The sequence below is a fragment of the Camelina sativa genome, chromosome 17 (genome assembly GCF_030686135.1).
Source record: "Camelina sativa cultivar CO46 ecotype springtype chromosome 17, ASM3068613v1".
NCBI classification, from domain to species: Eukaryota; Viridiplantae; Streptophyta; class Magnoliopsida; order Brassicales; family Brassicaceae; genus Camelina; species Camelina sativa.
The window spans coordinates 16,731,980-16,756,941 of record NC_141896.1 but is presented as its reverse complement, the minus strand read 5'-3'; the positions used below and the strand labels follow the sequence as shown (position 1 = coordinate 16,756,941).

General features: G+C 34.2%; 6 protein-coding genes and 1 pseudogene across 8 annotated transcripts; 5 read left to right on the top strand and 2 right to left on the bottom strand.

Annotated features, from left to right (window-relative positions):
• The first annotated feature begins 27 nt into the window (after nt 1-27).
• Nucleotides 28-1,065, top strand: LOC104759425 (uncharacterized). The gene has a single exon (XM_010482353.1). It carries the CDS (start codon nt 28-30, stop codon nt 1,063-1,065), a length of 1,038 nt encoding a protein of 345 aa, XP_010480655.1.
• Nucleotides 1,066-2,005: 940 nt separating this feature from the next.
• LOC104741193 (CLAVATA3/ESR (CLE)-related protein 9 pseudogene) lies at nt 2,006-2,834 on the top strand (annotated as a pseudogene). The gene has a single exon (XR_015587330.1). The product of XR_015587330.1 is annotated as a CLAVATA3/ESR (CLE)-related protein 9 pseudogene (transcript).
• Nucleotides 2,835-3,742: 908 nt separating this feature from the next.
• LOC104756882 (uncharacterized) lies at nt 3,743-5,836 on the top strand. The gene is made up of 2 exons (XM_010479539.3): nt 3,743-4,181; nt 4,278-5,836. Exon 2 carries the CDS (start codon nt 4,278-4,280, stop codon nt 5,691-5,693), a length of 1,416 nt encoding a protein of 471 aa, XP_010477841.2. The 5' UTR covers nt 3,743-4,181; the 3' UTR covers nt 5,694-5,836.
• Nucleotides 5,837-6,177: 341 nt separating this feature from the next.
• On the bottom strand, nt 6,178-10,548 carry LOC104756881 (uncharacterized). 2 transcript variants are annotated; one of them, XM_010479536.3, is made up of 4 exons: nt 10,069-10,548; nt 9,307-9,474; nt 8,630-9,212; nt 6,178-8,361 (listed from the first exon to the last, which is right to left on the bottom strand). In XM_010479536.3, the coding sequence occupies exons 2-4, from the start codon at nt 9,403-9,405 to the stop codon at nt 6,437-6,439; spliced, it is 2,607 nt and encodes an 868-aa protein (XP_010477838.2). In that variant the 5' UTR covers nt 9,406-9,474; nt 10,069-10,548; the 3' UTR covers nt 6,178-6,436. The 2 variants fall into 2 exon arrangements, with proteins under 2 accessions (XP_010477838.2, XP_010477839.2); XM_010479537.3 differs by having other exon boundaries at nt 9,307-9,468; nt 10,069-10,469.
• An 8,606-nt stretch (nt 10,549-19,154) lies between these two features.
• Nucleotides 19,155-20,585, top strand: LOC104756880 (eukaryotic translation initiation factor 5A-2). The gene is made up of 5 exons (XM_010479535.2): nt 19,155-19,372; nt 19,713-19,835; nt 19,927-19,983; nt 20,069-20,143; nt 20,253-20,585. The coding sequence occupies exons 1-5, from the start codon at nt 19,253-19,255 to the stop codon at nt 20,355-20,357; spliced, it is 480 nt and encodes a 159-aa protein (XP_010477837.1). The 5' UTR covers nt 19,155-19,252; the 3' UTR covers nt 20,358-20,585.
• Nucleotides 20,586-20,845: 260 nt separating this feature from the next.
• Nucleotides 20,846-23,427, bottom strand: LOC104756878 (isopentenyl phosphate kinase). Its single transcript, XM_010479534.3, has 12 exons — nt 23,106-23,427; nt 22,686-22,916; nt 22,416-22,513; nt 22,290-22,332; nt 22,133-22,194; nt 21,979-22,035; nt 21,863-21,898; nt 21,699-21,776; nt 21,542-21,608; nt 21,417-21,470; nt 21,226-21,329; nt 20,846-21,124 (listed from the first exon to the last, which is right to left on the bottom strand). The coding sequence occupies exons 1-12, from the start codon at nt 23,161-23,163 to the stop codon at nt 21,029-21,031; spliced, it is 984 nt and encodes a 327-aa protein (XP_010477836.1). The 5' UTR covers nt 23,164-23,427; the 3' UTR covers nt 20,846-21,028.
• An 85-nt stretch (nt 23,428-23,512) lies between these two features.
• Nucleotides 23,513-24,962, top strand: LOC104756877 (uncharacterized). Its single transcript, XM_010479533.3, has one exon. The coding sequence runs from the start codon at nt 23,749-23,751 to the stop codon at nt 24,766-24,768; it is 1,020 nt and encodes a 339-aa protein (XP_010477835.1). The 5' UTR covers nt 23,513-23,748; the 3' UTR covers nt 24,769-24,962.

Sequence of the window (24,962 nt, the reverse complement as noted above, 5' to 3'; positions counted from 1 at the left end):
GTTTGATCATTTTGTCTAAGAGAAGATATGGTTGAAGGGGGAGAGAAGAAGTTTGTGTGCGGGTTCTGTGACAGGGCGTTTGCTACTAAGCAAGCACGCGGAGGTCACGTTTGGATCCATTATTCGAACCAGAAGAATTCAGTTGATTCAGATCGTTCCAATGGCAACAACAAGAAGAGGTCGATGGGTCGTCAGAGAGAGAAGCAGAAACAACAACAAGTTTGTTGCACGATATGTAGCAAAAATTTCGTTTCTTTGAAAGCTCTAGAAGATCACATGGCTTGTCACAGTGAGCGAGATGCGATGTTGCTAGATAGCCAATCTGAGACTACGAGGAAAAGGTCCAAGAGAGTGATGGAAAGATCAAATTCAGAATCTTTTAGTAATGAGATCTTGTCTTTTGGTTCTGGTATAAGCCATGATGTTGGTGTGGCGTCTTATATTTTGATGATGATGAAGTCGGAAGAATATTATTCTAGTTACGAGGAAAGACATAACTTTGTGATGAACTCTATGCACGAGGACGACTTTGAGGTTGTTAAGACTAAGTACTCATCTTCAGGAAAGAAGCTTATAACGATCTCTTATGTGAATAAGAGTCAAGTTTCAGAGAAAGATAAAGTTGCAGACGGTGACCAGTTGAGATCTTCTGATGGTGTTATTCTCTGTGGTTCACATGGCTCTGATTCTGACGCAGACATCTCTGTTCACGGATCTCGTAGGAACACTGGATTTGGATCTGGACTCAACAACTCAACGAAAAGGTTCAGGGATGGTGATGAGGGAGGATCAAAGTATGAAACTGATTCAGGTGCAGACACAAACAGCAAGATTCATAGGTCCGGAGATAGCAAATCTCCAGTGGTTAAGAAAGCAGGTGGTGAAGAGAAGGAAAGCAAAAGTCATGAGTGCCCAATTTGCTCCGAGGTGTTCAAATCAGTCGAAGCTTTAGACTGTCACGTGAGATCACATTACATTGAGAACCGAGAACACAACCAAGTAGCTGAAAGGCCTAACAAAATCGATGTCAGGCTTGTTGAATATTCAGATACTGATGATGAATGAATCGAAACCTGAAACTAGAACTCATCCCGGTTTCTTGTTCTATCTGGTGTTTCATTTCATCCCCTCTTTTTGTTTGTTTGCTTGCTCCAGACTTTTATAAGTTGCTCAAGTTTTGAAAGGTAGATCAAAACGTTTTTTTGATTTGTTCATATAATAGATGCTTATCACATAGCTAGAGCCACTTCTTTTCTTTAGGAATTTAAGTGTTGATGTATCTTCAGCTTTCTAGAGACCTTTCTTGTTTTCCACTGAGAGATTCATTCTTCTTGTCTTCAAAGTTAGCTGTCACCTTTAAGTTTTCTATTTTCGTTTTCCAGCTTTCACCTATAAGGCCAAAGTCAAGACATGCAAGAGCCATTGTCTCTTGCTTTAATGATGATTTTTTGATTTCAACAACAACGTTATAGCAAAAGAATTGTGTTCATGTGTTCAATTTTAAGATGTTGATTCAAAAGGAGGAAGAGCAAACTAAATATATAGAGAACCCAAAACATTTGTAGACACCAAATATGGTATTTTTACTATATTATAACACTTTGTGCCTAAAACCCTGGAACCCAATATAAACCCAATAGATAGCTTGAGACTCACGAAACAACTCAAAAACACGTTCGCTTGTTTCTTCTCTTGTATGAAGGTTCTTGTCTACACATTTGATGTAAAATACAATACGTAGTAGACCCATGAGTTTGTACGTATTGTAAAAAGCTACGGAAAGTGAAATAAATCGATGTAAATGTGTAATACTATAAAGTTTCACGGGTTGGTATTTATGTCTATGAAAACGAAACTAAGCAAAGGTGACCCACATTTGTGTATAACCAGTTTTGCCCTCTCATTTACTAAATCAAACCGTCATAACATCGATTCATGTGCATCTTCTGTGTTGCATTTAAATCCCAATTTTTTGTATCCACCAAATCTCTCTTCCCTCTCTCTCAAGTTTTTAAACTTTTTCCTTCTCCAAGAACAACACTTCTCACTTTCTCTCTCTCTCTCTCTCTCGCTCTCGTTCTCGTTCTCTCTTGGAAACCAAACTATGACGACGACGACTCATAAGCACCGTCCGATCTTGATCCTTCTCCTTTTCGTCTCTTTACTTCTCAAAACCTCCACCGCTTCTGCTGCAACAGTCGCCAATGGAAACATAACATCAAGTAGCTACCGTTACCAAACCCACCGATTCGTCCCGAGAATTCACCACCCGTACTACGTGACTCCTCCTCACGGTTCGTGCGATTCTTTTACTCGTCCGTACGCGCGTTCTATGTGCATTGAGCTTCAGAGAATCCACCGCCGCAGTCGGAAGCAGCCAATTCTTTCTCCTCCTCCGCCAGAGATCGACCCAAGGTACGGCGTCGACAAAAGACTTGTCCCCTCCGGTCCAAACCCACTTCACAACTAAAACCCTATCCTCAAGTTTCTATGCATAAATACATATATACAGAGACCGACCCTTGTTACATTTTCTTCTTTTCTTTCTAATTAACACATTTCTTGACGTTTCTTGGACTTTTATGGTCAAGAGAGAGGTCAGAGATATGTGTGTTTTCATAGAGTTTTTCTTGATCTTCTTTGCGGATCTTTTCTTGATTCTATTCTCTTTGATCTTGTAATGGAGGAGTCCTACGTTATGTGGAGATGTTGTTACTATTTCCACGCTTGTTTTTGGGCTTTGTAGAGATCTAGTGTGGAAACAATCTTGGAAATAGTGTGTATTTTTGCAAAGGTCTTTCTGATGAGAAAATAATTAAATTATAATTTTGAAAGCAAGTGGAGAAAGAAAAAAAAGAGTTAGTGTGGTTGGGAGAGAAGAGAGGTGGAGAAAGCATGAGTTCCATTAATTTGGGAGTTGTATTTATGTAACTCTGAAGTTTCCATTGGTCTATGAATAATGCATATGCAAGCTCTTCTCTCTCTCGTGTTATATATCTCACTGTAAAGATATTTATTTCGCTTGTCTCTGTCAATAGGTCACACTAGTATAAGTCAGCAAACATATGGATTTTTATTTTTTTTATTCTTATGTAACTTGTGAATTGCGATTTCCTATTTTCTAAACTATTTCTATTTTTACCAACCAGATTTTGTATGTCTAGTTACTTTCACTAATGTTGGCACCGTGTTAATATCCATTTTAACCAACAAAATTACTAATTTTAAATTGTACAATTCTAATTTTAATATTTATCGCAAAGTGTGTATTACTAGTAGTTCGTATCGTAGCCTCGGTTAATTAAAATGTGCGTGTATGAGTTGTAGATGGACAAAGAAAAAAAAAAGTAATTTAGTTTTTACTTACCCAAAAATTTACAGGTTTTAAGATGATGATGAACATATTGTGTAAACCAAATAAAAACCAATAAGAAAATTGTGAAACATAAAAAAATACTATGATCTTTTGTTTGTACATTTCTATTAAAAAAATTCGATTATTTTGTCTAGTAGCATCACTATTTTTGGGGGGTTGTAGACTTACAGGGACTTTCGAATCTCTGGACCGGACCGGACCGGTCTAATCGCAACTAAATGATGGATAGAGCTAAAAAGTGTCGGATCGGATCGGATCGGATCTTAAAATTCTTATTTTGGATTAATTTGCTAATTAATCTCTTACAGTCTTACATATTTTAATTTGGTTGGCTTTTATACCAAAAACAGACTAAAAAATAAAAGCGTGTATAGCTTTCTCACTCTTTTAGCTGAAATCGGCCTAAGACAATGGTCACGTCTTCACTCATTCATTTCTCTCCTAATCTTTTTTTCTTTTCTTTTTAAATTCTTAATGTAAAAAAACTAAGATGATAATTTTTTGCATAGAATTGTAATCATATTATATAATTACTTAATCTCTTCATCATAAATCCCAACCCCAAAAAGAAAGCAAATCTGCTAACTTTAGATATAGAGGAAATTTCAAAGTCTGTTTTATTTGTTTCCTGTTTTTGTGTTCCTCTTTTGCTTGATGGTAGGATCTCTAGTTAACAAGACTACTGTTACATCTCCCAAACTCTCATCTTCTCTGGGAATAGTATCAAGCTTTCTGCTTGATTCTCTTCCTCCTCCTCCTCCTTCTCTTAGCATCATCTGAAGCTTTCTTTCAAGATTTTCATGAGGTATGTATATTAATGGCTTCTCACTAATTTCACTTTTTTTTCTTGTTCTTATGATGATCCTGCAGGCTTATTATATATCTTTGTTTGTTTGATCAGATGGAACAGTTCAAAGAGAGGAAGTTTGAATGCAAGTACTGTAGCAAGAGCTTTGCTTGTGGGAAATCACTTGGAGGTCACATCAGAACTCACATGACCGAGAACTCAGTTGATTCTGATGATGAGGATGATGAGTCTAATAAGCTCAAGATGGTTGATGATAATGGTGGTCAATCTAGTTACGGTCTCAGAGAGAATCCTAAAAAGAACAAGAGGTTTGTGGATCACAGACAGATCATGACTCTCAAACATCAGCAGCAGCAGCCGCAACACCACCAGCTTCTTTGTTGCAGAGAATGTGGTAAAGGTTTTGTTTCTTCTAAAGCTCTTTGTGGTCACATGGCTTGTCACTCTGAGAGAGAGAAGATTGTGATGGACAGTCAATCTGATACTGAGGCTTCTTCCTCTCCTATCAGAAGAAGATCCAAGAGAGTTGTTGTGAAGCATCACCACAAAGCTGCTTTTGTTGTTGGTGATGATAATGGTACCATGAACCAATTCAATTCAGCATATTCTGATGCTTCTGAGATTGAGCCTGAGCAGAAGGAAATGGCATTGTCCCTAATGATGCTGTCGATGGATTCTGGTTTCAAGAAAGGACATAACTTGGTGGTGAACTCTTTCGCTGAGTCATCTGACAACAACTCTGTGATTCTTGAGACTAAGTCATCTTCAGGGGAACGGCTTAAGATGGTCAATGTGAACAATGTTGAAGCGTTCTGTAACAAGAACAAACTTGGTGTGGATAACAAGACGAGATCTGGTGGTGAGGATAATGGTGGTGTTCTTTATGATTCAGATAATTCTGATTCTGGCTACTTCAGGAATGGACCAAAGAAGTTGGACTCAGATGTTTCTGTTGATGGTTTCCTCAGGAACAGTGGGTTTGATAACAAGGCTGTAATGGGATCTGGATCCGGATTCAACAGCTCCCCAACGAAACAGGATAAGGACATGAACAGATTCAGAAAGGAATGGTATAAGGAAGGAGGGTCAGGGTCAGGAGGATCAGGATCAGGTCATTCTTCTACAAAGTATGATCTGAGGAAAAGCAAACGAGGCTTTCCTTCTTATGGCCGTAAGAAAATCAAGTACGAGTTCAGCGAATCTGTCTATGACAGTGGTGAGCATAGCTTGGAAACTGATTCTTGTGCGGACACAAACCGAACTATCAAGATTCATCATAGTAAGTCCCCAATGGCTAAGAAAGCAAGTGGTACTGTAAAGAAGAAAAGCAAAGGTCACGAGTGTCCGATTTGCTTCAGGGTGTTTAAATCGGGACAAGCTTTAGGTGGTCACAAGAGATCACATTTCATTGGGAATCAAGAACACAGGACTTTGGTGATTCAACACCAAGTAGCTCATGAGATGCATACACTCATCGATCTCAATCTTCCCGCTCCTATTGATGAATGATTGATTTTTGTTCTCTCCATTGTTTCTTTTTCTGTTTATCTATTCTTTTGCTTCAGATTCAAGAATGCTTTTGGTTTAGAAGGTAAATCAAAGTCTTCTTTTATATGTTCATAATCATATAAAAGCTTGGTGCTTTTGTGGCAGAGTTCAATGATAATCCAACTGAAATAGAGCAAGTGAACTTCTAAGAAGGACCACATTTTATTGGCCTCTAAAAAGAAACTCTTGGCAAAAGTGTTCCTTATAAATTTTCTTTCTTTTTAAGTGATTCTTGCAGAAAAAACAAAACTATCGTAAAACATATGTATGGACCCTCCTCTGATCTAATTTGGTGTAGATAACATATGTTACACGCAACCAATTAAATGTCGCGACCTAGATTAATTGATGTGACGTATATAGAATCAAATCATGTTTTGGGCTGGCTAAGTTTAAATTGGACAAGCGTTATGATACTAGGTTCCGTTTAAAACAGTGACAACAATGAAGAAAGAAATCTATCTGTTTTATAACCAACCAACCAGGCTATAATACAAAGCAAATCATGTTTCGTCCATCTTACAGAAGACAACGATATACAAAAAAAATAAAATAAAAAGACACAAATCACCCAAAACAATAGGTGAGACCAATTTAACAACATCAGTCTACTGTATAAATGATTGTTATAATCTCTCTGTTTTATACCCCCCTCTATAGAGTTTTAAAGTTTGCCAAATTCCGATTATTATTTCCTGAAACTATCATGTTAACATCACGGTTGCGGGATTACCTGCAGGAGGGCACCTTTGTCTCCTCGGTCTTCTTGTTGCTTGTCCCCATCCTGTGAGCTTCCCTTCTTCGAGTCCCACCACTGATACGCTCTCATCCATTGGCTGCGCCGTTGACTGGCAAACTGGAGCTTGGCTTGTGTTAGTGACCAGTCGTTTTCTTTTTGAGTTCCTTCGAGCAGCCAATCCAGAATTCCAGGTGAAATCTGTGTTTTTCATAAGCTCCCCAAAAATTTGCATGTCTTCAGTTACTTCGTGCCTTGATAGAGAAGGGAGTCCGGGGAGAATATCCCTCTGGAAATCCCTCTTTGGTCTTCCTCGTCTTGCTTGTCCTCTTCTAGGCCGGTTGATACCTGTCCCTTCGAATTTCAGATGCGCAGGGATTAATGGCTTTGGCATGTATTCTTCTTCCTTCATCTCCTGTAGATTCAGGGTCATGGCTTCAAAGTAATCAATCTCCCCAGAAGAATATTCTTCCCGGTAACCCTCAAAGTCTGTGGCTTCTGGAGAACCATCGCCCTTTCTTTTTAACTCCTCATCGCAAGAAATGATTATGTCTGCAAACCAAGAGAGCCGGCTTTCCGCAGTCGGATCAGTTGAAGAGGAAGCTGCGTCATCGGGATGGCGTTGGTGATCAGACAATGAGATGGCAATCATTGCTTCTGCTGCTACCTTGATGAGTTCATCCACAGAATTTCTGTCTTGGCCTTGCATCGATCCCCAAGTTTCTTCTTTTGTTTTCTCCTGCGAGCTATCTCCTTCTTCTTCACTCTCGAGAGTAGGGGGAGCTTCCAAATCTATCCAAGTTCTTCCCTTTTTTTTCACTCTCAGACTGGAACGCAAGCCGGCAACTGCATCATCCTCACTAGCACATGAATTCAGATCAATGTAGTGTCTGGATTTGGCAGCTTTGCTCCCTTCTTTCTTGTCTACACAAACGGCTTTCGCACCACGCTGGTCAACAGAAACCGAGGCATCCCATGGCATGTTGATATCGAGGTCTCGCTTTACCAAGTGATTCACTTCCTTGTGTTGATCAGCAATACACGAGGAATGAGAGATAAGGGGCATATGCCCCTCCTGCTTGCAAATAAATTGCTTCTCAAAAATTGGTCCTCCAATAACTTTTGTACTACTCTGAGACTTGATCATTTCAACTCTTCCCATGTTCGCATTATTAGAGTATGAAGCAGACCGCAAACCATTCTGAGGAAAAGCAGTAGTCAGGTGCCCGCCTGTCTCAGTTCCATCCATGAATTGATTTGTCGAAGCATTCAAATCAAAGCAGCCATTGGATATATTACTTTTGTAAGCTGGCTTCGGTTTTAGCCAGGGCAACCCAGCTGAGCGTTCCTGCTTTCTTGGCCCTTGGAGGCTTGCAAAACTCTGGCTCTTCGCTACCTCGCCTAGAGAAGCATTTGGTTTAAAGCCGGTTGATGGGAAATTAAAGATAGACTGCTTAGACCCTGAAGATACTCCTTGATAAAGCCCATTAGAAACACGGCTTCTAGTCTCCAAACTCGAATCTGCTCTTGCATGTGGGTCGAAATGCATGAAGGGATTTGTTTGAACTGGGTAAGACTTGTGATGCGAGCTGCTGCTCATAGGGTTCTCCCATGAAGAAGACCAATGGGTCATTGGTCTGACAAAGTCAGGGCGGTAGTCATTGTGTAATCTTGGAGCAGTAGATGCCACACTTGATTCCGCGTAGCTATCATAAGAAACTTGAGGAGTCTTTGAGCGAACCTCAAGCTCGCGATATGCTCTTTCGCCGTAGAATTTTGCCTTGCCATGATCAGCTGTAGGATAGCTCTGAGGTTGAAATGCATTGTTAGAAAGTACTTGTCCAGAATAGGAAGGCAGATGCAACTGATCTCTCTGAGTGCTTCTATCGTGCCCTATTATTAACACACAGACACATGAAAACAATTAAATAGAAGACATACAAAAATGGTAACAGATTACTGAATCAGCATAAAATTCCAAAACCATACTATGAGCCATGCATAATAAGAATCTATTGGAACATATATTTCCGCTAATAAGACATATAGAGCAGCGAGACACACACAAAAAAAACTTGCGCCCTAGTTTCATATCATTTCAAAGATTATACGCCCTAGTTTCATATAAGTGAAGCTAGCAACTTATTAAGGAAAATCTCACCTGCTTGAAGGACCATCCATCCATTTTGACTATGGTTTTTCTCCAACCACTGACCCCGAACATCAGCATTGTTTCTTCCATAATGAGAATACATATCCCTTGACGGAGCAAAAGGTTGTGCATCTTGCCATTTGAGTGGCTCATTCAAGTCAGCTAAGCCATTAACATACTTCCCATCCAAGCGAGATCCTGAAGGATAGTTAGGATGAGAAGCCTCCCCTCTTCCTGATTGTGACTGCAGGAATGGATGGCAGATAGTAGTATTCTCAGCGGTATCACTAGTAGTTTCATCAGTACGAAGATACTCATCGGCTGGGAGTTGAAGATCAATCATTCTTCTCCTGAGTTTCGATTCTCTAACATGTAACCCGTCACCATTTTGCAAACGACCGTTGGAAGCTTGGGAGCTGCTTCCTTCTCCATATGTAGTAGAGTTTGGTAAGAGAAATCCAGAGGGTAACATCCTTTTAGTTGCATTAACAGATGTATGATCACCAACGTTCATAGCTTCATTCAAGTTCTTTCCTTTTACTTCATCCACTAAATTCCTTTGTACACCATACAAACGATGGAGTTCATGCACCTACATCAAAATGACAAACAACATGAAAATCTGGTTGCCAGTTAAATGAACCATATTGAGTAGTACTAAGAAGCATCACAAAAGATTGAATAACCTGATTCTTAAAAACAGCCTCGTGTTCAAGTATCGTTTGTTTCAAGAAATCTTTCTCGTATCTTGGGTATGATGATGAACCCTCGGCAGCATCTCTCATTGCGAACAAACCCGTCTGATATCGCAGATTTGCATCTCCTCCACAACTAGTAAACTGACCACACTGCAACTATATCAGAAAAAAACGCTTCACTGAGTGTGGACTCTCACAGTTTTGTTTCAATTCCAACTAAAATAACAAGACAAGTCTTGCAGCAGCTTTTTAATTCTGATTCAAAAGCTTATTAAAGCACAATCACAGAACAATTACGATGTAAAATGATGAGATGATCAAAATTTAATATGTCGCAAATCTAAAAGCAAAGATTCTACTGCAATTACAGGAAGCTGTGTGCAATCTAATGGAATAATCATCAATGGATATAAAAAAAAAAAAAAAACAGATTACACGCAAAACCAAATCCCCAAAACAAAAAAAACAATTACGAGGTTTACAAAAAAAAAAAAAAAAAAGAATCGAATAAAAAATCAAAGTACAAAAAAAAAAACAAAGTACAAATGAACCATTTATAATAAAATCAGAAACAGAAGCTAATGAAAGATTTAGGATCAAATTGACATCAAATGATTAAACCTAATTTCATCAAACATGAACCAAATAAAATTAAAATTGGCAAAATCAAATCATTAATATATTATAAAAAAAATTATTTATATAAGAAAAAAATATATAAACAAAATCTGGTGATAGAGATTTATATACCTCTATTAGACCCACATCATCATCATCATCGTCTGATCGCAATTTTGAACAGAGAAAAAAATATATCTATCCCCCCCTAAATCGTCGTCAATTTATCGAAAAATGAAACAATAATAATAATAATTAAAAAGCGAAGAGAATAAAAAGTGCTTCCTAGATTCACTCAGAACAATTTTTAATCAGATAAATTTTTATTTTTAAAATAAAAATCAAGAGAGAGAGTGTGCCAAATAAAATCAAAACTCCATGGAAGAAGAAGAAGCTTAGAAGCCGTCTTCTTCTTCTTCTTCGATCCGCTGGGCCAACTCTTCTCTCTCTCTCTCTCTATCTGATTTCTCTCCTTTGTCTCTCTGTGGCTTTTTCTATCTCTCAGATTCTTTTTAACGAATGAAGTAAAATATAAAAGAATATGACCCTTTTTATAATACTATTAGTATTATTTTTTTCTATTTTTACTCGGATTTGGTGTTTTTTTTTTCTATTTTTCCATTATAGTACTAAAATAAATAAAAATAATAATAATATTAAATGTGGGTTCTTCTAATAACAGTGACATGATATTTTTGTCAACACTCGGTCTTCTCTACTTTTTTTTATTTTTTTTCCTTCCTTTCATGATCTAATCATTTTTTTTTTACTACATTTTTTTTTTTTCTTTTTTCTTATGCATGCATTTAATTGGATTACCTTATGATTCCCTTTTTTTTTTTCTTTTGAATTGTGCTGTAAATACTAAGGGGGGTGTATTCAAACCATAATTTTGGAAAATTTGATGGGATTTAGTAAATTTAGAATTTTGATAGATATTAGGGAAGTTCATATGATTTTCTGTAAAATTCTTTCAAATCCCACCTAAAACCATGAGATTTGGATTTCTGTATTTTTAACTAAACAAATCCTCTAGAATCCTCCAGAATCCTAAAAATTATTAAAATCCTAATCCACAAAACTGTTTTGAATAACAGTGGATTTTAAAGTAGATTTTTAAATCATCAGTTCAATAACAAAAGATTTTAATAGATTTTAAAGTAGATTTTTAAATCATCAGTTCAATAACAGTGGATTTTAATAGAATTTTTAAAATCCATGATTGAATAACATGGAATTTGTAAATTTCACACAAATCACTTAAAATGTCAATTTGAATACACCCCCTTAAATCTGACATTTAAAACAAATATGGTATTGACAAATTTAAAAATTTCAAAACATTTGATCAACTTCCATGTATATACGCCCACAAAAATTTGACTAATATACAATACAACTAATTAGATCACATAGTATTAATTATATACATCTAACCTGTTATTTTGTTGTTTGAAGTTGCAAGACATGTGTAAAATATGGTATTGAGAATTTAATTTTGTTTGATTATTTTTGACTAAAAATACAAGACTACATGATTAGATATAATACACTATTGATTTTATGCATCTAAACAATTATTTTGTTTTTTGGAAATTGAAAATTGCAAAAAAAAAAAAAAAAAATTCAGTATAAGTAAATATGGTATTGATAATTTAAAATTTTGAATATTTATGAATATGTGCGCAAAATTTTGACTAATAATACAAGACAACATAATCAGACACTATACTACGTACTAACATATACATTCAAGTGATTATTTTATGGTTTTAGTCATTAAGAATGTATTTTGTATTTCACAATTTTAAACTTTAAATACGTTAACTAAAATTTACATGTGTAAAGATTGAGAGAAAAAACACAAAACAAAGTAATTATAGAGTAGTATGCATTCAAGTGGTTCTCTCATACTTTTATACTAAAGCTACTACGCAATTAATAGTAAATATGATATTGGCTCTGTTCTTTTGCTAAACGTTGCAGATGCGATGATGGCGGCAGATTGAAACGACATGTCAAACGGAATAGCAGTAATGTTAAACAATATCGTGAGCTTGAAAATTACAGATCTAAATGAGTCATAGATGGCATCTGTTGAGTCACGACGGCATCACATCAATCACTGAAAATTTTCAGCGACATATCAATCTTCATCGGCGTTCATCATCTGCGACACTTCTCTCTCATCTCTGTGTATTCTTCTCTCTGGCAACACTGTTTTTCTTCTGTACTAGTCGCTGCCGCAACGTTTAGCAAAAGAACAGCCTCATTGAGTGTTTGAAAAAGATTTTATGTGAAATTTGTATTAAAAGACAAAAATTGACTAAAGTATAATATAAGATAGTAAGATAGTATATTATTGTATATGTGCATAAAAATTGTATGCATTAAGACTAAATATGATATTGTATGCGTTAAGAGTAAATATAATTTTGAATATAATAGCTGAGCTTTTATGTATATGTGCATAAAAATTAATTAAAACGGTAACGAGTTGTCTTATGATTTTAAATTTCAGTAAATATACCATTAAGATGTATACTGTATTTGAAAATTTTAAATGTTAAATGTATTAGGTAAAATTTTGCATATATGCCTCTACCAATTGACTCAATACAAAATAATATAGTGAAACTGTAAACTAGTGTATGCATTAGGTGGTTGGTTTATAGTTTAAAATTGCAATAAGTACGTAACTATCCCCTATATAATAAAACGGAAGTATACAATATTGTTTTGTAGACTATATAATTTTAATAAGTTAGTTACAAATAGGTTATAAATTAATTTTTATATTATTTGTATAGTCTGGATTTATTGTTTCCAAAAATCTGAAAGAGAATATTCTAAAGAATAATTTGATATCATCTAACTTACCATATTAATTTTTTTTATTAAATTATTCATCAAATAAAATATTTTGATATCTAACCTAACATATTAATTTGTTAATTATCATTATAATTCACCTCTCATTTATATATATGAGTCTATTTTGTGAAACAAATAAATTATTATATTATTTTTTATAATTAAAAAATAGTTTTATTTCCGGATATACCATAAGTTAAATTTTTAAAAACAAATATAAATAATTCAATCTATAAATATTCAAGTTTTAGTAATATTATTCTTGAAAAATAATATCTATTGAACTAAAAAAATTTACTGAGTAACAGGTCAAAATTTGAATATTTAAATTCAATTTCATACTTTTTTGTTGAATTATATAATTTTATATAATATAATAAACTTTAAATTGTTTATTTTGAAATATTTTTAAAATATTGAAACTTGATATAAAAGTTAGAAACTATAAACACTCTAAATTGGTTTGTTATAGCAATGTCAATAATATGTCACTATAATGTGAAAGAATTACAAAAAAACAAGTATATTAAAATAAAAAGTATAAGAATATATTAAATTATTCATAATATTATAACTGGCTTTCTAAAAACCAAATTCACAAAATTATGTCTTATAATGACATTCAAGTCATGATGTAAAATATACATTGTTGAAATAACTTCACGTACATAAACTAATACAACTTGTACGCGCGTATATATGTTATTTGTGTTATGTAAAATTTCATATATACGCGCGTACAAGTTGACTCAAATACAAAATAATATAATGAGACCATATATTACCATATGCATTAAGTGGTTGCTTTATAGTTTAAAATTTTAGTAAATATGCCACTATAAGTAAATAAGGTATTTGACAATATGAAATTTTGAATACATAAGATCAATTATGTGCACATCACTAAAATCAATTTTAGGAGTATTAGATATTATATTATTTATTTTAAAAATCATTATGTCTTATGTAATAAATCATACTTTAATATGTCAGATAAAAATAATTATGAAATCTATAGATTTTAAAACTTGTATGAATTTGTAGGTATTTGTATATTATAATTGTTTAAAATAAAAATGATATAACTAGAATTTTTTACTCCTTTGGATGAAAAATAAATCGTATACACATCCTCTTCATAATTATTTAATTGATTTCAAGATAAATTTTTGACAAAAAAAAAAAGATTTCAAGAAAAACAGAATCACAAATTACTGTAAGTTATTATTATTTCCTTATTTTCTAATTTATTTTCATATTATATATCAAAATACAATTTTTATGTCACCATGCACAGTCATCTTTTATCATATCATTTTGTTTTTGTCATCTTTTATTATATCATTTTATTATCTCTAAATGTACCACTATTCATTACTTTACCGCTAAAGTTTGAATATATTGGTCATAATATGTTTTTATAAAGCTTCACTAGTCCCAATTCCTTGATTACTCCAACAAATTCTTGGCGCTTCAATTCACCAATCCTATAAAACTTCACCGAATGCACAAAAGACCAAAACTTTTTGGAATCACCTCCCACAGAAGCAAGGACTTTTTCGGGTTTCAAGATTCCTAATAACTTTGGTGTTCTCTAGATCTCTTCGAGAAACACTAACAAAGATGAAAAGAGCAAGATCGATCAGTTGTGGCCACCCAAAGCCAGATGGAAAAAAAAAAAAAAAAAAACATGGCCACCCAAAGCCTGGAGTATGGTGTCGAGATTCACAAAAAAAAATGATAGTTCAACCAATAGTGTTAAACTCATACTTTAACATTACTTTTTGAATTGGTTTTGATTGAAGTCAAAATCTGTACACATGTTTATTCTTAAAAATGTTTAGATGTCAACAATGCAAAAACACATTTTACTTTAGTTGTATTAATTTCATTTATAAGAAATGTTCTAATTTTCTTTTTTGAGTTTTACTACTACAATCAATCAAAACTTTCAATGTCAACAGTAATTAGGAACCTACAAAAATGTTGTTTTCTTGAAATAATTTTGTATGGATTTTTTCCCAAGTTTAAAGTACGTTTTCTTATTAAATTAAGAAATCATTTTCAACAGCAATAAATAATTTTTTAGTGAGTGATATTATTTTTTTTCAGTCACAATGAGTGTTATGCTTAAGTAAACTCTTACAATTATTTGTTTCTCTATAATTTTTTTTTTATGTAAGATTTCTACTTCTTTCGAGATTCTAAGTATCAAACAACTAAATTTCTGTTTACCTAAACAAAAAGAACAACAAAATATCTAAATCCAATAATACAATTTTATTATAATATATGTATATTTGAATGCAAACATTAACTTAGAATATATTGATAATTGGTTTACATAAATGTGAGTGTTCTAAAGAATCAAACACCAATATGGTGAACATTGAAAAAAAAAATCAAGAGATATTGTAGAAAAAAATTAAGTTTGCCTATTTATTTGTGGATTTGTTTCTGCTATATCTCTTAGTCTTTTTGTTGGTTCATGTTCCCATTTATTAGTGTTTGGCTATTTAAGTTTTATAAACTATGTTCAACAATAACAAAAAAAAAACTACAGTAGGTTGTTTTCTTTCTACCCAAAGCAAATAAGCTTATTTTAGATAATTATTAGCAAACTTAAAAATTGTAAGATGAGAAGCTTGCTATTCTTTTTTTTTATATATATGAAAAAGACATATTACAACCAAATAAATACAATATTAGTTTCTAAATTAAGCATAAATTGTTTTTAAAAAGTTAGTTAGATTTAAAAGCCATTGGCCCCCACATGTAAGCCAACTTTGAGGTTTTTAGGTAATAAGGACCCCTGACCTTTGTAAATAATTACGACTTCAAAATTAACTATTGTTTGAGAAACTTTGCTTCTGGTCGTCCCTGATTGGTTTTGATCATCATCTCTTTTTTACTCAAATAAATTATTCAATTTTTAAAAAGACTGTTTTGTTGAAATTATTACATTAACTGCCACTATCCCCATAAAAACAAAAAAAAAAAAAAAGCATTCTTTTTAGTCCTGAGTAGACTCCTGACACGTGACAGGTTTTAAGTGAACGCACTGATATTTAGGCTTTGATGTTACAAAGAGTTCTAAACAAAAAAGAATTAAGATTTCCAAAAATTATCTGCTACATGATTATAAGAAATTATTTGCCAAAAAAAAAAAAAATGGGGGAAGTATTACAATGTCTCCTCCAAATGATTTATTTATTTTTAATAGCATGTTATTTTAATATGAAAACACAATTTTTTAACTGATGTCATCCAATTCTCTTTTTCTTTGGGGTCAAAATGTCACCATGTTCTCTATACATTAGTAATCATTTGACAGATGACTTCTATTTTACACGATTTTGCACTAATTTTATCTACTTAACAAAATAATGACAAAATGGCATTTTGGTTAAATCGTATCATCATAATTTCCACCTATTTAATTATGATTTTTTTTACTGAGATTATTTTGCAAATCAGTTCAAAATTTTGGTATATCATATAGAACAAAAACAAGTTATAACGTCATATAGATATAAGTAGCATATATGGATTAACCAAAAAAAAAAAAATTCAATAACATTCTTGAGGAAAATATATTAGATGCCATAAATGAAGGTAAAATGTAACTTTTGTAAAAGTATAGTAGAATGCTCAGAGCGTAGTAGAGTAATACGTTCACACAGCCTATACATTTTCCGAAAAGTCATGTATAAGTTGCTAGTTTGAAAGCTAAAAACCTCTTATTATTCCATGCCTCTTTTAAATTTGTAGAAGGATGAAGAGGAATATTCCGGTCGCTATTTATTTAGCTCATGGCATGCCTTTCAAACTCGAAAGTAAGATGAAATATGATATTTAGCATTAAAAACTAGTACATATTTATAAAGCCTCAAACAGACGTCATATTGAAGTTATGAAATTTTTTGGTTTTCTAAGAAAGCAGAATCATGTTCATAATCAAATGCATTACATCAGTCTCTTAAATAATGTGCTAATAATTCAATACTAACACAACTATATACAAATTTCTATAGTGTGTTTTAAAATCTAATGGGCTGTAAATAATCAGGCCCACTTAGCCCATTTTCTTGTAGCAACTAGGTAACTCCTTCGATCCAAGATGGACATGGAAGTTTTCAAAAAAATCAATACCGTGCATTAATGCTTGTTGTGCGATTATTATTATACATACATGCAATATCTGAGATTTCACAATGTGGAAAGATATTTGCTAAGTCTAGAATTGCAATCAAAGGCTGATGGTATCATTATTTTGAGTGATAACATCGGTCTTCAGAGATTACAGAGAATTTTGAGAATTTTTATCATTAGTTTAGTTGTATACCATTGAATATTTGAGTGATAAAGTATGGAATTCTTGTGTGTTTGATTAGAATATGAATCTTGGGTACGATGATTCAGTTCTTGAATTGGTTTATTAGGTACGATTTGATTCATTTGAATGTTGAAACTGCTGATACGATTGAAAGACATGATGATGTTGTAACATCCATTGTATATTCTAATTGCAAGAGGCAAGCCACTATTAACTCATCTCAACAACTTGAACCAAAAATTCATGGTCATATTTCACATGTTAAAGCTTTATATTTTGTTTTTTTATTAGTAGCTTTAGATTTGTTAGCATGGTATATATATTACAAGTCTCTACGTTTTTTTTTTTGTTTTTTTTTTCTCTACGTCTTTTCTTGTCCTCTACAAAGTTGTGTTTCTCGAGCTACTCAGTTTCTAAGTTCACATTTTGCATATGGAATATGGATGCTAGTAATTAGGTGAGGTTATCTTTTGCTGGTTTGGATGAGATGATCAAAGTCTTAGATACTTTCGTTTTTGGCTGAAGTTGGTGCAAGAGAGTGGGATGTATATCAACATTCTTGGAAGATATATATATATATATGTATATCAGTATATGATATATATATATGTATATCAGTATATGATATATATATGTATATCAGTATATGCAGTCCTGAGTATATGATATATATACATCGTTGTGTCATCTCAAGTCCAAAGATGGACAACTTTGTCATGCTCATATCTATTAACTCTTTTCTTCTCCTCGTGTATCTAAACATATGTCTTCAGAGTCATTTTAGAGAAATTTAATTTGTTTAAAAAAAATATATCATTTTATATTTCTGTTTGAATGCTAAATTTTCTTTTTTATTCCTAAACTCAAACCTATTATCATTAATTTTAGATCATTAACTACTTATTAAATAAGAGCAACATGTATAAATCATTTTTTATTTTTTAATTTGTATGAAATTTATCAAAATGACATTCTTTATGAAGTAGATGGAGTATTTAATTCAGTTTTCCGAGATACTCAAATAGCATTTCGTTTTGCAGTGAAGATCCACATAAATATACAAAAGTTAACTAAAATGAGAAGTGAGCAGAATTTTATTTAATTCACAAAACACAACTTTTAATTTTATTTAATTCACAAAACACAAATTAAAAGTCTAATCTAACCTCCTGTTTTAAAAATCCACTAGCACCGATTACGCCCGTAAAATCGCTAAGTCCACCATATTTGCCTCGATTAATGATTAATCCCCGCCTAGCATCGATTATTTGTTTATACCTAACTAATTTGATTTTAATCTATTTAATCTGATTACTTTCCGCTTAATTTTGTGTATATCTATTATTTTTGGAGCTAAATATAAATCAAATATTTTTTTTATTTAGACATTTAAATGAATAGTTAATGATGTTTTATAATAACTAATGTACAAACTTTTAATGAAAATCATGAAATTTTCTTTTAAAATTACGTTTTTATGTGTTTACTAAAATTTTAAAAACAATATTATAATTTTATATTTTATTTAATATTTTTCCTTTTATCATAAATAAAATTATACATATATTTAGAACTATATATTTTTATTTTATTATTAATTTAATAAATAACCTTAAAATTAGTCTCTAATTAATCTTTATTTAATATTTGATTTTCTTTATAGGCGCTAGATCTTTACTTCCGTCCAACTAGCGCCTAGCTAGGGATCCAATCTTATGTTTTAAATCTGATCTTTAGAGCAAAAATAAAAGTTGTTTTTTTTTTTTTTAAAGAAAAGAAAAAAGAATAAAATGAGAAATTAGACGCCGCAAGCTAAAGTGGGGCCGCGTGGAAAGCACGCGATGCAACAGAAAGAAGAAAGAAAGGGATAAATATTAGAGTAAATCTGAACGGTTGAGAATATTCAAATCGAACGGCTGAGAAAGAGGATAATAACACAGTAACCCTAGAAAGGTCTCCCTTCCTCTCTGCCTCTATATAAAAAAATCGACATCACTTTGGCTGACTTCTCCTTTTTAGGTTTTTTCTCATTCTTCTCATCGTCTCATAATCTCCTTCTCTTCTACGAAACTCTCTCTGTTTGTTCCTCAATCCGTGAAAGAAAACATGTCTGACGACGAGCACCACTTCGAGTCCAGCGAATCCGGAGCCTCCAAGACCTACCCTCAGCAAGCTGGTAACATCCGTAAAGGTGGTCACATCGTCATCAAAGGCCGTCCCTGCAAGGTCCTTTTTCTCGTTTTCCTCCATCCGATCTCTCTTATCTGTTTCTAGATCTTCGTTGATTTTGTTATATCTTCCGTTTTGAAAATGATTTTGTTGCTTTTTTTTTTTTATCTTTCTGTTGCTGGTTAAATCAGATCGCTTAGATGAATATGATATGATGAATCTTCTTATATCCTGTTTTGTTTCGTTTATTATGGTGATGGTTCTGTAGATTTGTGTTATGTTTGCGGAAATGATTGAAATCAGAATATAGCAACATACGCTTTTTTGTGATTGTGATTGATTTGATTTAAGATAGTCATGGAGAACAAGGTTTTGATTCGATGTATGATGTATATAGGTTGTTGAAGTTTCGACATCCAAGACTGGCAAGCACGGTCACGCCAAATGTCACTTTGTTGCTATTGATATCTTCAACGCTAAGAAGCTTGAAGATATTGTCCCCTCTTCCCACAATTGTGATGTAAGCAGACTCTCACAAATCTCTTTATGCATGATTCATAATATCTCTATGTATGATCTGATTCAAGATTTGTTTTTTTGTTGTTGGTCAGGTTCCCCATGTGAACCGTGTTGATTACCAGTTGATTGATATCTCTGAGGATGGCTTTGTATGTTCTTCTTACTCACTATATCACTCCAGCTTTGTTTTCACCCTAGGCTTATTTTAAAATTTTGTGTTTGTTTGCATTACAGGTTAGCCTTTTGACCGACAGTGGTGGCACTAAGGATGACCTCAAGCTTCCCACCGATGATGCTCTTGCCGCTCAGGTTATTTTCTTTTCATCCTTGCTCTCTCTCTCACACATGACCTGTGTTCGTTCGCTTTTGGATTTGTGATATTGAAAAACAAATTGTGGGGGTTTTTTTGTATATGCAGATGAGGAGTGGATTTGAGGAGGGTAAGGATGTTGTGGTGTCTGTCATGTCTTCCATGGGAGAGGAGCAGATCTGTGCCGTCAAGGAAGTTGGTGGTGGCAAGTAAACAAAGTATCATTCTCTTTTCACTGAGGAGGATTATATTATTACCAGTTTGACATACAAATGTCAGTGTTATAAGAACAAAAGGATGTTTTTTTTTTTTCTTTTTCCTAATTTAGACCATGTGTGTGTTTCTTGTTTCAAGACAACCACTATCTATTGGTTTTGGATTGTTGAAAAGTTTGTGTTGAAACATTGAAAGTTTCCTCTATCAGATGTTATTCTTAAACCCCTTCTACGTTTTTTTTGGGTTATGTTTGTTCTCTTAAGTTTTGTTACGCAATACTTGTTTATCTCTCTGCAGTCTGTCCTCTAATTGGTCAGTAACAGTTTCACTACGTCTTTGTTGCTGTAACTGAACCCGTTAATTCTTGGTCCTTTCCCATGAACTTAGTTTGTGGTCATCTTAATCTGTGCACGAGGAGAGTTAAATACATTTTATTTGCAATTTTAATGTAGGAAGAGAGTTCGATTACTTATAAAATCAGAGTAAGTTCCCAAAGATTACGAATTTCGTTAATTGCTTTGACATTACAATAGTATAAGATATTTGTCGTCCATGCACGAAGTATGGTAATAGAAACACACAAAAAACACCATTACCAAGAAAAAAGGTCAAATGTTTTCTTTCTTGAAAAGCTGGGATTAGTAGTATTTGTTGTGTCGGAGATATTGCTACTTTGAGAATCTTATTATAGTGCCGAACCAATCTGCAGGAACATTGTCTCTCAAATCGCCGCTGAGCGCTCTCTGTGAATGTGCGGTGGCAGCCTGTTTAGGAGATATATAGAGAAAGCTTAATCGTGGTTTAAAGCTCCATCTTTGTCTAAGAGAGATAATTTAGTTAAAGGCAAAAGATGTCTTTTCTATACCTTCACAATGTAGACATCAATTCCAAGTTTTGCAATCATAGCAGCTTCTGATATCTTTGTTTCCATTCCACCGGTTGTATCGTGGGCGACAACAGAGTAGTCAACTGTTTCATTCCAAAATTTAGACAAGTTTCAACTAAAACCTCAGACTTTATTGCACAGTTTTACAATATTGGTTCTCTGTCTTTTACCTGTGTGTTCCAATACGGGATTCACAACCTTCCAGCTTCCATCTTGTCCAACAGCTGCATGAACTGTTAGATTAGGCCAAGTGTTTCAAAACCATTTAAAAAGAACAGTGAAGTTTTGGACTAACAGATCTCTTTCAAGAGCACAGCGTCAGGCTCTGAAGGTGGTCGATCGTAGACACCTAGTACGTCTGTCTTTGTAAGAAGTTAAGAATATATAGGAATGGGGAGAGAGAACACAAATTAAGAAAAGCAAATTTGCATTTTATAATATGAAAAGGATACAAGGAAGACAACGTATTCTGGCTTCAAATGATCTGCAAGATGACGGATGATAACATCACCACTCAATATGGTGCAGCCCTGTTCCGGACAAGAATTTTCAGCAGTTCAAATTTTAAAAGGACAAGAACCTAGACGATATTTGGTATCCCCGGAGAGCATATTACCAGTATATTGTCTAGCACTGCATCTCCATGGAGAACCTGGCCAGGACAGCCAAAATTATGGTCGAATGACTTTAGGAAACATCTACCTAATGCCACTGGTGGGATTCAAAACTTACAGGGACAAATCCTGAATCTATTGTTTTAGCTACGACTGATAGATCCGCAGAAGCCACCTAATTCAAATAGCAGTCTCATTATAATTGAATAAACCAAGCTTCAGAATTCAGATCAGGTAATAGATAAAGGTAAAGAAGTTCAGTTGGTTCTTACATCTCTTTTGGAGGTTGACCAACCACATGCAAATGGAGACATGCCGATAGTAGGAATCCCCTCTGGAAGAAAGCATAAACTTTAGCTTCAAAATTCATCTTTTCCTCTCAGCAAACATAAATCCAGAGGAGAATTAGAGAATAAACTTTAGAGGTACCTCGGGCAAGTGCTCGTACAATTTCAAGATTAAGATTGGTGACCTGCAAAGGAGTGGAAAGAGTAACTATCAGAACAACACAAGACTAGCTCAAGTAAGAGCATTAGCTTTGGCAGAGAGTCTCACAGATATACGAGTAGCGACGAAACCAGCTTTGACGATAGGTTTCTCTAGCCCTCCTTTATGAACTCCGGATCTACTGGCCTGAAAGTGCCCAAATGAACCTAATGACACAGGTCAAAAACAACACATAATAAAACCCGAAAAACGAAATAACAGCTCAACAACACAAGCAGGAAGGTCAATGATATATGTAAGGAACTAATCAAAGATGTTGATCCTTCGTTACAAGAGACACGCAGAGATGAACCAATGTCTAACAAGTAAACAACTAACCTGCGCCATGAACCACAACAAATTTGCTAAACTCAGAAGATTCCTGATCCCCTAAAACATCCACATCACAAGCAATCTCAGAGCTTCCAGGTCTCTTGCTCCAATCCATTCCAATAACCTTGCTCGGAGCTGAACCTTCCATCATAGCCTGACGTAACTGACACGCCACGATCTCCAGATTCTCATCGTGAATCTTCTCCAGCTCGTTCTTGCAAGTAATCGCCGCACCTCCTATCAAATCATTTAAAGACATTTTTCTGTTACAAAGTCTACAAAAGTAAGACTGATGGGATAGTAATAAAAGAGAGATCTTTAGATTCCTTCATCATTGGAAAAATCAAATCAGAATCAAACCCATAAGACAAACAACTACAAATACGATGTAAGAATCGTTGAAGCAATTGGGATCAAAAGACAAACCAAGCTTCACAATGCATCGAATTGATCTCCTTTCACTCTCTTGAAGATTCAGCTCCATTGTATCTCTCAAAAGCTCCCGTCTTTAGTGGTCAACGGCGTGTCACTTCCACTCTAACTCAAAACTTCATCCTACTTTCACCGGAAAAACTCTCTCTCTCTCTCTCTCAAAAAGCCCATTTAAGAGCTATTATTGGGCCTAACTCAATTGATCAAATCAAATCAATAATTTCCAAACCGGGTTTACGTTTCAGTGTTTTTCGGATTCTTGTTGAATTAGCGGTTTAGCTTCTACTTCGTGATGAAGAAGAAGAAGATTGATTACATCTCCGTTGGATTATCTACACTGGAGGGGACAAAAGCACGTTCAGTTCTGCCACCGACAAAATTAGTAATCTTTCATTTTTTTTTTTCTTCTTTTAGAGAAACCATTCTCTATTACAAAATTTTTGTAGGAACGTAGAAAACATCATCGAGATCCCGTTTCCAAGATTCGTCTTTTTTTTTCTTTTACTGAGCTAAAGATCCAATTTTGTTTCTGGGTTGTCTGAAAGATCGAATCTTTGCTTCGACTCGTTGCTTCTGAATCAAGATTCATGGTATGTAATCTCAAACTCAACTGAAAAACACACTTCACTCTCTTAAAATGGAGACGGAAACAACAAATCTCGTAGGTGTTTTGCGGAAACCAGAGCTTAAATCATACAGTCACAAGCAGTTTCACTCTTCAAATGCATTAGAGATCCTTAGAGAATCCGTTAGAATCCTCCGGTACAATCTAGGTGCTTTCATGATCACTACTGCTGCTTTGATATGTCCTGTCTCTGCTTTGATTTTACCAAACTTTTTAGTTGATCAATCGTTAGTGAACAAACTCACAGTGAAGCTTCTTTTAGTAGCAAAGTCAAGTGGTCTTCCTTTGCAGCCTTTCGTCAAACACTCTTGTCAAAAGTTCGCTGAAACCTCTGTTTCGTCAGCAATGTGTTTCCCTTTGTTCATCACTGTGTCTCTCTTGTCTAAAGCAGCTGTGGTTTACTCAGTTGATTGTACTTACTCGAGAGAAAAAGCCGAGATTAGCAAGTTCTTGGTTGCATTGAATAAGATGTGGAAACGAGTTGTGTTCACTTACCTTTGGGTTTGCGTTCTGATTGTTGGTTGTTTCACTTTCTTCTGCGTTCTTCTTGTAGCAATCTGCAGTTCCTTCTTTGTTCTCGGCTTCTCTCCAGACTTCAGTGTCTATGGAGCCATCTTAGTTGGTTTAGCATTCTCTGTAGTATTCGCCAACGCGATCATCATCTGCAACACCGCGGTTGTGATCTCGGTTTTGGAAGATGTTTCAGGGATAGGAGCGTTGGTGAGAGCTAGTGATCTGATCAAAGGGCAGATTCAGGTTGGTTTGCTGATGTTCCTTGGGTCTACTTTAGGATTGGCGTTTGTGGAAGGGTTGTTTGATCATAGAGTGAAGAAAGTGAGTTATGGAGATGGGTCTTCGAGGTTATGGGAAGGTCCTCTGTTGGTGTTGATGTATTCCTTTGTGACACTTATAGATTCGATGATGAGTGCAGTGTTCTATTTCAGCTGCCGAGTTTATTATAGTATGGAAGCTTCTAGAGGTGGTGAAACTCAGCCAATCATGGAAACCATTGCGGTTGTTGATACGGAGTAGTCGTTTAAGGCTGTTCAAAGATTTGTTGTGTGTTTATGGATCATTCTATAAGATGTATATCAATGGGGTTTCACTTGGATTTTTTGTTTTCACCAATAAAATTTGATGCATTTTTTGAGGTTTTGTTATGTATGATTAATGATTACTATGTATTTACATGGTTTGATGATTATAGCATCTCAAGTTTGTTCGTA

Excerpts from the sequence above, each read along its gene's own strand:
- LOC104756877 (XM_010479533.3), top strand. The coding sequence starts at position 23,749 with ATGGAGACGGAAACAACAAATCTCGTAGGTGTTTTGCGGAAACCAGAG.
- LOC104756878 (XM_010479534.3), bottom strand. The coding sequence starts at position 23,163 with ATGGAGCTGAATCTTCAAGAGAGTGAAAGGAGATCAATTCGATGCATT. Across the intron at positions 22,195-22,289 it reads TGTACGAGCACTTGCCCGAG|AGGGGATTCCTACTATCGGC; the intron begins GTACCTCTAAAG and ends GCTTTCTTCCAG. Across the intron at positions 21,777-21,862 it reads CAGTGCTAGACAATATACTG|GGCTGCACCATATTGAGTGG; the intron begins GTAATATGCTCT and ends TGTCCGGAACAG.
- LOC104756881 (XM_010479536.3), bottom strand. The coding sequence starts at position 9,405 with ATGAGAGATGCTGCCGAGGGTTCATCATCATACCCAAGATACGAGAAA. Across the intron at positions 9,213-9,306 it reads AGGCTGTTTTTAAGAATCAG|GTGCATGAACTCCATCGTTT; the intron begins GTTATTCAATCT and ends ATTTTGATGTAG. Across the intron at positions 8,362-8,629 it reads ATGGATGGTCCTTCAAGCAG|GGCACGATAGAAGCACTCAG; the intron begins GTGAGATTTTCC and ends TGTTAATAATAG.
- LOC104759425 (XM_010482353.1), top strand. The coding sequence starts at position 28 with ATGGTTGAAGGGGGAGAGAAGAAGTTTGTGTGCGGGTTCTGTGACAGG.
- LOC104756880 (XM_010479535.2), top strand. The coding sequence starts at position 19,253 with ATGTCTGACGACGAGCACCACTTCGAGTCCAGCGAATCCGGAGCCTCC. Across the intron at positions 19,373-19,712 it reads TCAAAGGCCGTCCCTGCAAG|GTTGTTGAAGTTTCGACATC; the intron begins GTCCTTTTTCTC and ends TGATGTATATAG. Across the intron at positions 19,836-19,926 it reads CCTCTTCCCACAATTGTGAT|GTTCCCCATGTGAACCGTGT; the intron begins GTAAGCAGACTC and ends GTTGTTGGTCAG.
- LOC104756882 (XM_010479539.3), top strand. The coding sequence starts at position 4,278 with ATGGAACAGTTCAAAGAGAGGAAGTTTGAATGCAAGTACTGTAGCAAG.